The 13,610-nt window shown below is 43.1% G+C and overlaps 1 protein-coding gene across 1 annotated transcript in view; it reads right to left on the bottom strand.

The window, feature by feature from the left end:
* GUCY2C (guanylate cyclase 2C) overlaps positions 1 to 13,610 on the bottom strand; it is a 160,733-nt gene that overhangs the window by 138,393 nt on the left and 8,730 nt on the right. The window contains exons 2-4 of the mRNA XM_066594884.1: positions 9,386 to 9,498; positions 9,235 to 9,302; positions 6,306 to 6,512 (exon numbers count right to left, since the gene is read on the bottom strand). Of these exons, the coding sequence (XP_066450981.1) occupies positions 6,306 to 6,512; positions 9,235 to 9,302; positions 9,386 to 9,498 (388 nt within the window). The remainder of the gene's footprint in view (positions 1 to 6,305; positions 6,513 to 9,234; positions 9,303 to 9,385; positions 9,499 to 13,610) is intronic.

Below are 13,610 nucleotides of genomic sequence, written 5' to 3'. Positions count from 1 at the left end.
AATAGAATTTGTGTTTATTTATTAAAAGCGCCAAAATTGGGAAAATTTTGAAAAAATCGTCATTTTTTCACATTTCCAACTGCAATATCTCAAATATGTGCAAACATAATATAGAAATTTTTGCTAAGATTTATATTTCCATCCGTTTACTTTATTTTGGGCGCACATTGGAAAAACTTTCGTTTTTTTTTTAACCATTTAGGAGACGTACAAATGTAACATTACTTTTCAGCATTTTGAGGAACACTTTGTTTTCCTACACCAATCCAAGATTGGAAAGGCTCATAGGAGTCAAAATGATAGATACCCCCACAAGTGACCCCATTTTAAAAACTACACCCTTTAACGTATTCACTGAGGGGTGTCAGGAGTATTTTAACCCCACAGTTTTTTTTCAGGAGTCAATGCAATTTAGAAGAGAAAAACAAAAATTTCATATTTTTGCAAATATGTCATTTTAAAGACAGGACTTTTTTCTATAGTACACATGAAAATTAGGATTTGCACCCAGAATGGATACCCCTGTTTGTCCCGTGCTCAGAAACATACCCATTGTGGCCCTAATCTTACGTTTGGATGCACAATGGGGCCCAAAATGAAAGGAGCAATCGGTGGCTTTCGGAACAGAAATTTTGCTTGAAGGAGATTTAGGCCCCATTGCCCACTTGTAGAGCCATTGAGTGACCAAAACGATGGAGAACGCCCACAAGTGACCCCATTTTGAAAAGTAGACCCCTTAACGAATTTATCTAGGGGTACGATGACTTTTTTGACTTCACAGTTTTTGAATGAATCTAAGCCAAGCCGAAGGAAAAAAATTACAATTTTCATTTTTTTGGTAATTCTGTCATTTTAAAAGCAGTTTTTTTGTACAGCACATATATGAATGAAGACTTGCACCCCAAAATGGATACCCCTGTTTCTCCCGTGCTCAGAAACATACCCATTGTGGCCCTAATCATATGTCTGGATGCACAATGGGGCCCAAAATGAAAGGAGCAACCGGTGGCTTTCGGAACAGAAATTTTGCTTGAAGGAGATTTAGTCCCCATTGCCCACTTGTAGAGCCCTTGAGTGACCAAAACAATGGAAAACGCCCACAAGTGACCCAATTTTGAAAAGTAGACCCCTTATCGAATTTATCTAGGGGTACGATGACTTTTTTGACTTCACAGTTTTTGAATGAATCTAAGCCAAGCCGAAGGAAAAAAATTACGATTTTCATTTTTTTGGTAATTCTGTCATTTTAAAAGCAGTTTTTTTGTACCGCACATATATGAATGAAGACTTGCACCCCAAAATGGATACCCCTGTTTGTCCCGTGCTCAGAAACATACCCATTGTGGCCCTAATCTTACGTCTGGATGCACAATGGGGCCCAAAATGAAAGGAGCAAGCGGTGGCTTTCGGAACAGAAATTTTGCTTGAAGGAGATTTAGTCCCCATTGCCCACTTGTAGAGCCATTGAGTGACCAAAACGATGGAGAACCCCCACAAGTGACCCTATTTTGAAAAGTAGACCCCCTAACGAATTTATCTAGGGGTATGATGACTTTTTTGACTTCACAGTTTTTGAATGAATCTAAGCCAAGCAGAAGGAAAAAATTATGATTTTCATTTTTTTGGCAATTGTGTCAATTTAAAAACTGTTTTTTTTGGAAAGTGTACATAGGAATGAAGACTTTCACCCCAAAATGGATACCCCCATTTGTCCCGTGTTCAGAAACATACCCATTGTGGCCCTAATCTACTTAAAGGAAACATAGCTAGGCCTATAATGGAAGGAGCACCCGTTGGATTTCAGGGTACAACGGAATAAATTCCAGTCCCCATTGCCCACATGTAGAGCCATTGAGCGTCCAAAACGATAGAGAACCCCGACAAATGACCCCATTTTAAAAACTAGACCCCTTAACAAATTAATCTAGGGGTGTACTGCATATTTTGACCCCAAAGTATTTGAATGAATCTAAGCAAAGCAAAAGGAAAAAATTACGATTTTCATTTGTTTGGCAATTTTGTCAATTTAAAAACTGTTTTTTTTGTACAGTGTACATAGGAATGAAGACTTTCACCCCAAAATGGATACCCCTGTTTGTCCCGTGTTCAGAAACATACCCATTGTGGCCCTAATGTACTTACAGGACACATGGCTAGGCCCATAATGGAGGGAATGCCCGCTGGATTTCAGGGCAGAACTGAATAAATTCCAGGCCCCATTGCCCACTTATACGGAAAAAAATTTGACATCCCCATTTTTTGGCATTCCCTAAATATTAGATAAAGGTAATAATATAAACTGCGTTTTATGTCCGAAGACAGGGGTAATTACGGAGGCTGGTTGGGCACATGGGGCAAGAAAACCGGGTATCCCCCACCCTCCTCTCATGTATTTTGGGGGGTATTTCGTAACCTCAGTGGCGGGGATGGGGTGTAGAAAGTGGCGCTGTGAGGCTTTGTAATCTTGCTGCGGTGCAGCGGTCTCACAGAGAAGGCGCACAACAAGCTGCTCCTGGAACTGCAGGAAGACGAACGTTCCCGGGGCTTCTTGTAAATTACGGATTACAGGTAGCGGTCTGAATAACGCCGGGCTCACGTAGCTGTAGGCGGAATCTGCTTGCCGAGGCCTGCAGCGGATTCCAGCTGTGAGCCCGGCTGTGACCCTGCGTACGGCCGCGTAATGTACTGCGCATAACTGCCTACTCACACAGGCGGTTTTTTGTTTATATTTCCCATGCCGTCACTTAGAGATGACCCGGGTACCCGCAGCCCGTTCACAATGTGTTTGCACATGGGCTGCGGGTATATCCGCGGTCATAGAGCACAATGGGCTCTAGGTCGCGGATATCCGCTGTAAAATATAGCATGCCGTGTTCTGTTTCTGCGAGTGGATTCCGTAATTCCGACCCGCTAATTGGGTGGAATTGTGTAATCCAATGCATGCGATTGATCCGTGGATTACCGCTGATCAAGCGCATGCAGAACCCGTAATTCCTCTCCGGTCATGTGTGACCGGCCTAATGTTAGTTCGCTACTTTATCACGTGACCGGGGACCGCTCAACGAGGTCTCCGGTCACTGCTCCAAGCACTCAGCGACCGTTGGTCGCTGGGAGCAAGGAGATTTAAAATTTCCTGAGCTTCCCGGCTCCTGCGAATGTGTCCGCCATTTTGCCGGCGGGCGCATGCACAGCAGCTGGAAGGGTCCATGGAGGATAATCGCATCTGGATTCAAATGCGGAAGCCTCCGAGAAGATGTTTCATCTCCTCTCACCGATCGCATCTTTGAGGGGAGATGAAACTGCCACTTTTTAAAGAACTTTTACGTGATCGCCATTATGCATTGGATAACGGCGATCACGTGACCAGTAACCGCATACCGCAGCTCCCCGTGACATCTCCAGGCTCTTGGCTACCTTTTGTAGCCAGCAGCAGGGAGATTTTATATTTCTTGGGCAATATTTCACTTTTGCGCATGCGTTCGCCATCATGCTGATGGGCGCATGCGCCGAAGCTGGGGTAAGGTCCACGGATCAACATCCCACCAGGGAACAAATCCGGGACCTTGGGTACGTAATTTCATCCCCCCCTTACGGATACGATCCATAAGGGGAGATGAAACTTTACCTTTTTAAACTTTTTTTTACTTTTAACTTTTTTTTTTTTTTTTTACTTTTTAACTTTATATGATCACCGTTATCTGATGGATAACGGTGATCATATGACTGGAAACCGCATACAGCGGTCCCCAGTCATATCTCCCTGCACTCGGCTATCTGTGACAGCCGGGTGCAGGGAGATTTTGAATTTGCCGGGCTCGCCGGCTTCTGCACATGCGCGCCGCATCGGCACATCGCAGAAGCCAGCGGGGGGTCCCGACACCGGCCGGAGGACATCGGCGGACCTGAGGTGAGTATTTTCACCTCCCCTCATGGATCCGATCCATGAGGGGAGGTGAAACTTTTCTTTTTTTACACTTTTTTTCACTTTTCCGCGATCGTCGTTATCCATTGTATAACGGCGATCGCGGTACCGGGGACCGCTCACCGCAGTCCCCGCTGACATCTCCTGCCTCCCGGCTACCTACAGGAGCCGGGAGCCAGGAGATTTTAAGTCTCCCGCGCCGCCGGGCCTTCTGGACGGTTACGGCGCCCGGAGCATCGGGACAGCAGGGAGTCGTGCGGCGGACCTCGGTGAGTAATTTCAGCTGCTCCGATGGATCCGATCCATCAGAGCAGCTGAATCTTTAACTTTTATTGCACTTTTATTTACTTTTTTGCGATCGGCGCTATCCATTGCATAGCGCCGATCGCAATGCCGGGGGGGGGGGGCTCCGAACAGCCCGGGATGACAGCTCCATGCTGTCAGCTACCTGCGGACACCGACAGCATGGAGCTGTCACGTCCACAGCCCGAGGGGCATTATTCTCTGCAGGACACATGTTTTTACGTCCTCAGAGAATAAAGCCCACTTCGGGAGGACGTAAAAACACTATGGGCTGGTCGTTAAGGGGTTAAACATTTTGCTTTTCTTCTCTACTTCAGAAGCAAGACCTACTGCCTATACCCTAAAACAGATGCATGTTGACTCAGGTGACTTCCACATTATCCATCCTCCCTCACTAACAAAGGCTGTAGGACTTTTCACTTAAATCAACCCTCACTCCATGGTCAAAGCTCCTAATCTGGGATAAACTGACTCTACCGGTTACCCCTACTGCAAACCTTAACAAAAAGTATAGGACAGTAGTTTAGGAGGCTTTATAATTCTAACTTATTTTTCTGCACTGATTATACTATATAATAGTATGTTTGTTCAACAAATTTGATCTAAAATAGAAATTGGAAATTCGAAGGTTTGGACATAGTTTTAAATTACACCACATTCCCAATTAGTAAATAATTGGATTCTTTATGGAAGAAAAATTCTGGAGCATTTTTACTTTTCACTTTATTATATGTGCTGTTCCTCTATTATTCCTCCGAGAAATTTGTAAATAAATTGACAGCCAGCTGTTATCAGTTGGGGCGTGTCCCCACATAGCACTAATTGAACAGTAACAGACTGACTGTGTAGGGGTGCACTCCTTTGACCAAGCAATGGTAACGCCCAGTGGTCAATTTATTCATAAAATTCTAATAAGAATAAGAGAGGGATATATTGATCTAAAAAAGGAAAATCTAGAATTTTTATTTTTGAGGGGAATACAAATGTTTACTAAAACAGATATGTCAGGAGAGCTAGCAGGTCCTCTTTAAGGCCTCATTCAGATGAGCGTGTTTTTTTGTGCGTCTATGTGTGCAAAAAAATGTGCTCCTCGCCTTATGCAGAAAACGCATAAACGGGCAAATTTGCGCATTAAACTTTGCTTATTCACTGGAGCAGCTGCTCCACGAAGGTCCCTTCATCACTGAACACTGTGACAGTGTTCAATGATGATGGGACTCCCCGCAGGAACAAAAGAATCCCCTACCATAGCTGTCACAGCTGTGGCAGAAGACTGCAATGCTATCCCATGGCTTAAAATATAAGCCCTTCCCTGAAAATAAGCCCTAGCTGCCCATTCATTGAATCACAGCTGAGCGCTGCCTCTGATTGGTCACAGCACTCAGCCAATTAAAGGGAGCACTTCCAGGAGGCGGGGACAGCGCTAGAGAGGTGATGTATTATTTTTTTTCTTTTTTTTCTAGCAGCTAGTGCTTATTTTCAGGGCAGGGCTTATATTTCAAGCCCTTCCCCAAAAAAACATTCAGGGGTTGCCTTCATCCCATTGCTTTCAATGGGACGGCAGCATTGGGATAGCATTGTGGTCCTCTGCCACAACTGTGATAGCTGTGGCACAGGATTCTTTCATTAACGCTGCAGTCCTCTCATTACTGAACACTGTGACAGAGCTTTCACAGTGTTCAGTGATGAGGGGACTCTCCGCGGGGATTAACCGAATCTTTGGGGAGTCCCCTCATTCCCGCGGGGACTAAAGGGTTAACAGCAGGACATTTAAAAGATGCTTCTGGCATGCATTATGCGCGTGCAAAACACAAGCTCGCCTGAATGAGGCCTAAGGGTGTAAACTAATAGAAGTGCTGAAGCCAAAAAAAAAAACAAGTGATAGTCATAGATCCTCAGAATGGGGGAAATAAGCAGCAATCTATTTATTAAAGAGTTCACTGAAGCTTAGATTATTACTTCTGTAGTGTAATAAACATTTAATCATCTTTGATCATGAAATTGCTATTGTACACATACATACAGTATAACGTACTGTTCAACTTTCTCACTGGCAAACACAACTGTATACTTTGCTTACCAGTAGCAGGATTCTGTGGGATTGGTTTTTTTGTATATGTAAACCGAATTCCACTTTGGCTTGATTTTTTCAAATTTCCAAAACTCACTAAAAAAGTACGCTATCTTCCTGGCTGGGATTAAAATGCGGGTGAGAAATTTACTATAGTCACAAGACAGACCAAAGCTTCCAGCTGAAATTACCGGGAGAGCACCCATACCTTTCAGCCTATTATGGGAACAAATCAGAGAGATTAGACTAGGCCAACAAATACAACATGATTCCACACAAATACTTATGTTCTATCTAGGCACTATGATAAAAAAAACAAGTAATGTACATAAGGCTGAATGCATCAAAATCAAGCATGGGGACTGAGTGTTAAGAACAGACTGAAAACAAGAATTGTGCTCCAAATGTCAAGCAAAGTGTCGCACATGCAGAGAAAACGTTCCCCTGCTCCGTTAGCTGGCAGGACCGTCAGGGTATGCTAAGAGGGTTTTTACTTTGAGCCCAAGATCTAATAATATGTTATATAAGTTGGTGGATATAAGAAGATGACACTGTTGAGTAGGCATAACTGACACAAATGAGACCCTGGATAGAATAAGAATGTGAAACATTCTTGGCTGTTTTTATCTTCCTGACCATTTTTGTTTTTACTTTTAGCAAAACTAAAAGTGAAGTTTGACTGAAAAAAAAAAGCATTTTGGCTTTTATTGATCTTTGCCTATTGTCCCAGAATTTCAGGGAGATTACCCACAAAACGAGACACCTCCTGGTTTCTTGGTGGAGCATGCTGGTCTCCTGCTTCCTGCCTTCTGATGCCAAGATCAATGAGCCCTTCCTTCCTTGTCCCTGACGTCAGAGCACTGTGTTTAGTGACACCTTGGAATGAAGAGGATCAAGGGGAATTAAGTGAATATGGTGTGCAAAAACATTTTGGGGTCTAGTCTAGGGTCTCTACATATTATGGGGTCAAATCTTGGGTCTGAATTTATTTGGGAGTCTGTATTCATTTTGAGACTTGGTCTGGAGTCTGTAGTTTTGGCAGGGACATTGCTAGGGTCCTAAAAGATCAGGGACACCAGCCCTAATGCATATGTTACATCCTGTCCCCCCAACAGACACCACCCAAAAATTTTCTATACATGTATACTTACCATATAACATTTTTCACCTATACCAGAAGCAAACATTACACCATACAATAATCTACATACTATTACTGAACAAAATGCACTACCATTCCCACCAATATACCAGACCCCAAATACCGTCACACCATTACCAATACTATTCCATAGTGAGTGACTAATATTACCACACGGTTACTGAATAAAACCCACCATAGAAAGACTAATATTACTAATAGCGCTATACAAGGCCCAAATAATACCGCCACACCATGACCACTACATAGTGACTGAATATTACTTCTATACTGTTACTGTATAAAACACACTGTACAAAGATTACCACCATATGGTGACCATATAGTGGTAGATACCAGCCTTACACAGGCGCTGTACAGATTGTATAAGTGGTTACAGTAACAATATATCCAGTGATCATGGGTGACGTCCACTGTGACTGGAGGCATTCACTTTTCCTATCTTTACTCAAAAAAAGTGTCATACACAGTACTCCAACAATAGTGCCAGAAGCATAGTGCCGCATATTGTGCCACAGATGTTATTAGTGCACCACACAGTAAAAGTGTGACTGCTTGCACCACAAACAGTAATAGTGCTCTTCCTAGTAACCCAGACAATAATAGTGCCCACTTTGTCCCCCCACATGCTAATAATACCCCTTTTTGCCCACACATACTAATAATACCCACAGAATGCTCCTTTGAAAGCAATAATGCCTCTGTTCTCCTCTCCTGGAAAATAGTGTCCTCTGTGGATCTGCCCTCTGACCTGTGAATCTGCACCAAAATCTGCAGTGCTAAATATGCTGTGGATTTTGGTGTGCATCCATACCAAAATCTGCCACGTGTGAACACACCCCTAGGCCAGAATCAGATGAGTGTTTTACAGGTGTATTGTGTCTGTAATATGGATATGAACACAGAGTTTACTGACTTGAACTTGAAGCACCATAGATCCACTGTTATGGTCCATATTGGGCACTAAGCAGGGGTATTTGAGACACTGCACTAGGGATCGAACCTGGGACCTCCTGTGCTTCAGTCAGTAGCTCTCCCTGCTGAGCCATTCAGCCCTTGGACAGTTCCCCTGCATAATACTTTACCTTGTTCCCAGATCCTGCAAACCCACCCCTGTCCGGATACCGCCTCTGTTCCTGATTAGGCTCACTGTAAAAGCCTGGCCCTGCCACTCCCTCAACACGTGATTATTATGCTTCACAGCCTTGATCAAGCTTCACTCCTGCCTACTCCTCTGCTATTTCAACAAGACCTACTGATACCAACCCCTGGCTTCCTTCCTGACAATGCTACCTGCCTCCTCCATTAGTACCACGACACGAGACCTACAGTTACCTACTTCTGGCTTTCCCTGACCATTCTCCAGACTTGCAGCTACTACACCCGCAGCTCCAACCCCAGCGCTATAAACGCCTATACATATACCCCGGATCTCCAGTTCTAGTGACACCCCCGAATTTTGGGGTGTGATGAAAGGGTTGTATGCACGACTTGTCATTCAAAGGTATTAATTTGGTGATGTTTTGTGACCTATATAAATGGCACAAACGGGACATATAAAAAAATTGTGCAGTGCACTTCTATACATAATCCTCCTGACGTCACTGATAAAAAGTAGGCACATAAGTAGACATACCTCACAGAAGTGTATATTACATTAATAGTAGACAGAAGTACATGACTATGAGGAGTATGGCATACTCTTGGTAAAAGTTAAACGTATTTTTGGCATATGGAGCTGTTACGTAGTTTCTGGAATTTAATGCATTTACTTACGAAAGCAACTGGTAAGTGGCATATGAACATGATGGACCAAGAATAGCACACCCCAGTTCATTTTTTTCCTGCAGAATGACACAAGGCAAAATATTATGCTCCACTGTAATTCCACATAGTATAAAATCTAAATAATTTTTGAAAGACTTACAATGAGATACTTCACTTTCTCTGCTCCTTCACAGCCACTGGATATACATCCGGCGGTCACATACAGATTTGTAGAATACAAATGGTAGCGAACATTTAAACTTACAGGTTTTCCTGTGTAAAACATATGAAAATGATTATTTATTTTATCAACACTTCTTGATACCCATCAAATATATAATTTGCTTTTGGTTCCTATCACTAATATTTGATGGCTGGAACCATTCTTCACAGATGTAAAGAATTGCTCCACATCTGTCCAAAGGTCAAGTTCTGCAGAAAAACCACTTGTCCTACCCAGCCTCTTTTCTAATGTGCTGCCAGCATGTATAGCGAAGGCTCTCAGGTACTAACTGCAATTGCTACTGGGCATATCATAAAAACATAACTTAATAGTTAATATATGAAATGCCCTAATACATGTAACAAATGAAAGCGTATAAATAAACCTGCATCATACTGTAATATAGTGGCTCATGGAAGGAATGTGCATTTGTGTGTGTGACAGATACCAAATATATAATATATATTAATAGGCATGCAACAGGAAAGGTATTGGAAGGAGGAGGGAGTGTACGTCTCGTTCTTAGTCTGGATGAGATGAAAATCTAGTACAGGACTTCCTATTGGCTCCCAGTTAGCTTAGCTGTCTCTATTGAGCTTGTTACTGGGACATAAAAGTCTGCAAGTCCAGGCAGTCTGGGTCAGAGCTGGGGAGTGAACACAAGTCCATTGTGAATGTCTGATCTGCTGTCTAGTTAGCTGGGCAGGTTTTTTATTTCTGTTCATTGCATGAAGTTTATGTTCTACAAGTAGCTGTTTTCTACTGATTTTCTGTTGTTGGAATAAAATAGAGCTGGATTGACTTTATATGGGCTGTGTGATCGGCCACGTACTTGCTGAACCTTACCCCCAACTCAGACATTGCCGCATATATATATATACATATATATATATATATATATATATATACATATATATATATATATATATATATATATATATATATATACGCTACTATCACACTCATTCTACTGATATAATAAATGAGGAATCCAGGTTGTTGAGGACCTGTAGCTGTCCATTCAAACACACTTTCCCAATTACAACTCCAATTCCAAGAAAGTTGGGACACTGAGTGAAATGTCAATAAATGTAGAGTTTAAAAAATTACAATGATTTGGAAATCTCATATAACCATATTTTATTCACAACAGGACACAGAACTAGAGATGAGCGAGCACGCTCGGATAAGCTAGTTACTCGAGCGAGCCCCGCTCTTCTCGAGTAGCTGGATTCTTGTCCGAGCGTGCTCGGGGGGGAGGGGGGGAAGACATTTTTCCATTTCATTTTTTTTTATTATTTCATTTAGAAATGAATGGCAGCAACACATATCACAAAAGTTGGGACAGGCTCATGCCTACAATTGTGTAGCATCCCCGCTTCTTTACACAAGAGTCTATAAACATCTGGAAAAATGAGAACAATTGCTTTTGAAGAGGAATGTTGTCCCATTCTTGTTTGATATAAGATTCTAGCTACTCAACAGTCCTAAATCTTCTTTGACGGATTTTTTATTGCAAAACAGACAAAAAGTTTTTGTTAGTGAACTGCAGGAAGGCCACTTGAGATACCGGACTCCCCTTCTGCGAAGACATCCTGTTGTGATGAATGCAGTATGTGGTTTAGCATTGTCTTGTTGAAAAATACAAGGCCTTCCCTGGAAGATACGTTGTTCTAAAACCTCCATTAACCGCTCATCATTGATAGTATTTGTCAGGATGTGTAAGCTGCCCATGTCATAGGCACTAATGCAACGCCATACCATCAAAAACAAGCTGCATGGTCCCTCTCCTCCTGAGTCTGCAGGACACAGCATCTGTGGTTTCCAAAAAGAATTTAACATTTTGATTTACCTGACAACAGAACAGTTTTCCATTTTACCTCAGTTCAGTCCATTATAAATGAGCTTTGGCCCTGAGAAGATACAGCTCTAAGTTACATTTGTGGATTGCACGGCGAACTGTGTTCAGACAATGATTTAAGGAAGTATTCCTGAGCCCATGCAGTGATTTGCATTACAGAATCATGTCTGTTTTTAAAGTAGTGCTGCTTGTGGGCCCGTAGATCTCGAACATCCAATATTGACCTTCAGCCATGTCCCTTGTGCACATAAATTTTTCCAGATTCTCTGAATCTTTTGATATTTATACTGTAGATGGGATATTCAAAGTCTTGGCAATTTTGTGTTAAGGAAATTTTTTCTGAAATTGTTCCACAATTTTTAGATGCCGTTTTTCACAGATTGGTGAACCTCTGACCATCTTTGCCTGTGACAGACTATGCTTCTCTAATATGCTGTTTTTATACAGTCATGTGACTAAGCAGCAAGTTGACACATTAGCTGTTTTTCATTAATATCACTTACTTTTTCCAGTCTTTTGTTAATCCTGTTCCAAGTTTTTTGAGATGTGTTGCTGCCATCAATTTCTAAATAAGTTTTTTTTTTTTAAATGGACTCGGAGTTGGGCTGGAAAAAGAAGGCCCTGGTGGCGGCCTCTTAAGAGGGTCTGGCAATTTGCATCAAGAATGACTTAGCAGGCCGTGACATTCTGTCCTCTTTTAATGTCCTTATCTGCTTGGCAACCAGAATAGACCTTTGTTTCCAGGAAATGTTCAAGCAGGCTGCTTGGGAGAGGAGAACCTTCCAACTGGCACCCAACTTCCAGAGGCCACTCTCTACTTTCCCGACCACCTCCCCGGCCTTGGGTACAGAACCTATGCAGGTCGATGGGCTCAAGTTAAAGGAGGGGGAATGCATGCACAGACGTTCCAACAACTTGTGTTTCTACAGCAGAGACAAGGGGCACAACACCTGTACCTGCCCTCTTAAGTTGGGAAACTCTCGAGCCTAGGGTCAGTAGGGGAGGCGGCCTTAGGTGAGGATCTGTCCTCTCCTAGGCTGAAGTTACCCATGTGTTTGTCCATCTCAGGGACATAGTTTGCCATGTCGACCTTCCTGGACTCTGGTTTGGCAGGGAACTACCTGCATCAGGCCATGGTGGACCACTACAAAGTTCCCATCCAACAGCTAGAGAAATCTCTTGTGGTGACATATGTGGATGGCAGAGCTCTCTCCAAGACTATTAAGTTCATCAGCGTGCCCCCTGGATCTGAAGCGAAAATCTCCTTGTTGTTCTTCCGAAGTCCACTAGCGCCTTTCTGCTAGGTCTGCCTTGACTTTGTTTGCATAACCCCTCCTTGGATTGGAGGACTGGTGAAATTTTACTTCGGGGGCCTGCTTGGCATTCCAAGTGCCTGCATCTGGTACAGCCTGTTCAATGTTCCCCAGCTCCTCAGGACCTCCAAAGACTCCTGAAGGCCTACCATAGTTTTGCAGATGTCTTTCACAAGAAAGAAACAGAGTGCCTGCCACCACCCCGTCCTTATGGCTGTCCAATTGAGCTGGTGCCAGATGCTGTACCTCCTCGAGGTACAGTATACCCTCTGTTGTTTCCTGAGACCCTAGCCATGGCAAAATGGCAAAGTATCTCAGCAGAGGTTTGCAAGTTCTCCTCTCCTGCTGGGGCCAGATTTTTCTTTGTTAAGAAGGATGGGTCACTCCGACCCTGCATTAACTATCAGGGCTTGAATGCTATAATGATTAAAAATAAATATCCATTCCGCCTAGTCCCTGAACTATTCGACCGCTTGTGCAGTGCACATATTTTCTCTAAGCTTGATCTGCCGGGGAGTTTACAATCTAGTCTGTATCCGCAAAGGAGACGAGTGGAAGACTGCATTTAAAACACATGATGGGCACTATGAGTACTTAGTGATGCTCTTTGGCCTGTGCAACACTCCAGCTGTCTTTCAGGAGTTTGTGAATGACATCTACAGGGACCTCCTCTACAGGGACCTCCTCCACCAGATATCAGTTTGCATTGTAGGCACATCCATACCATGCTCCAATATTTAAGGGAGAACCGACTTTATGCCTAGATCGAGAAGTGCATCTTTGAAAAAGACTCTCTTTCTGTTAGGTGCACTGTTCAGACACAATCTTCTGTGTCTGGAAAACATGGACGTTATCCCATTCTCTCCGTTCCCTGAGTTAAATTCACTCTCTTCCAGCACTCCTAGGGTTAATAGCTGCTGGGCTTCTGTTCAGCTGATACACCTTTTCTAATCACCATCCTATATAGCTGCCCTGGGCCTTTCAGACC

The sequence above is a fragment of the Eleutherodactylus coqui genome, chromosome 3, assembly GCF_035609145.1.
Source record: "Eleutherodactylus coqui strain aEleCoq1 chromosome 3, aEleCoq1.hap1, whole genome shotgun sequence".
Taxonomy (NCBI): domain Eukaryota; kingdom Metazoa; phylum Chordata; class Amphibia; order Anura; family Eleutherodactylidae; genus Eleutherodactylus; species Eleutherodactylus coqui.
This window is presented reverse-complemented; position numbering and strand designations above follow the sequence as displayed.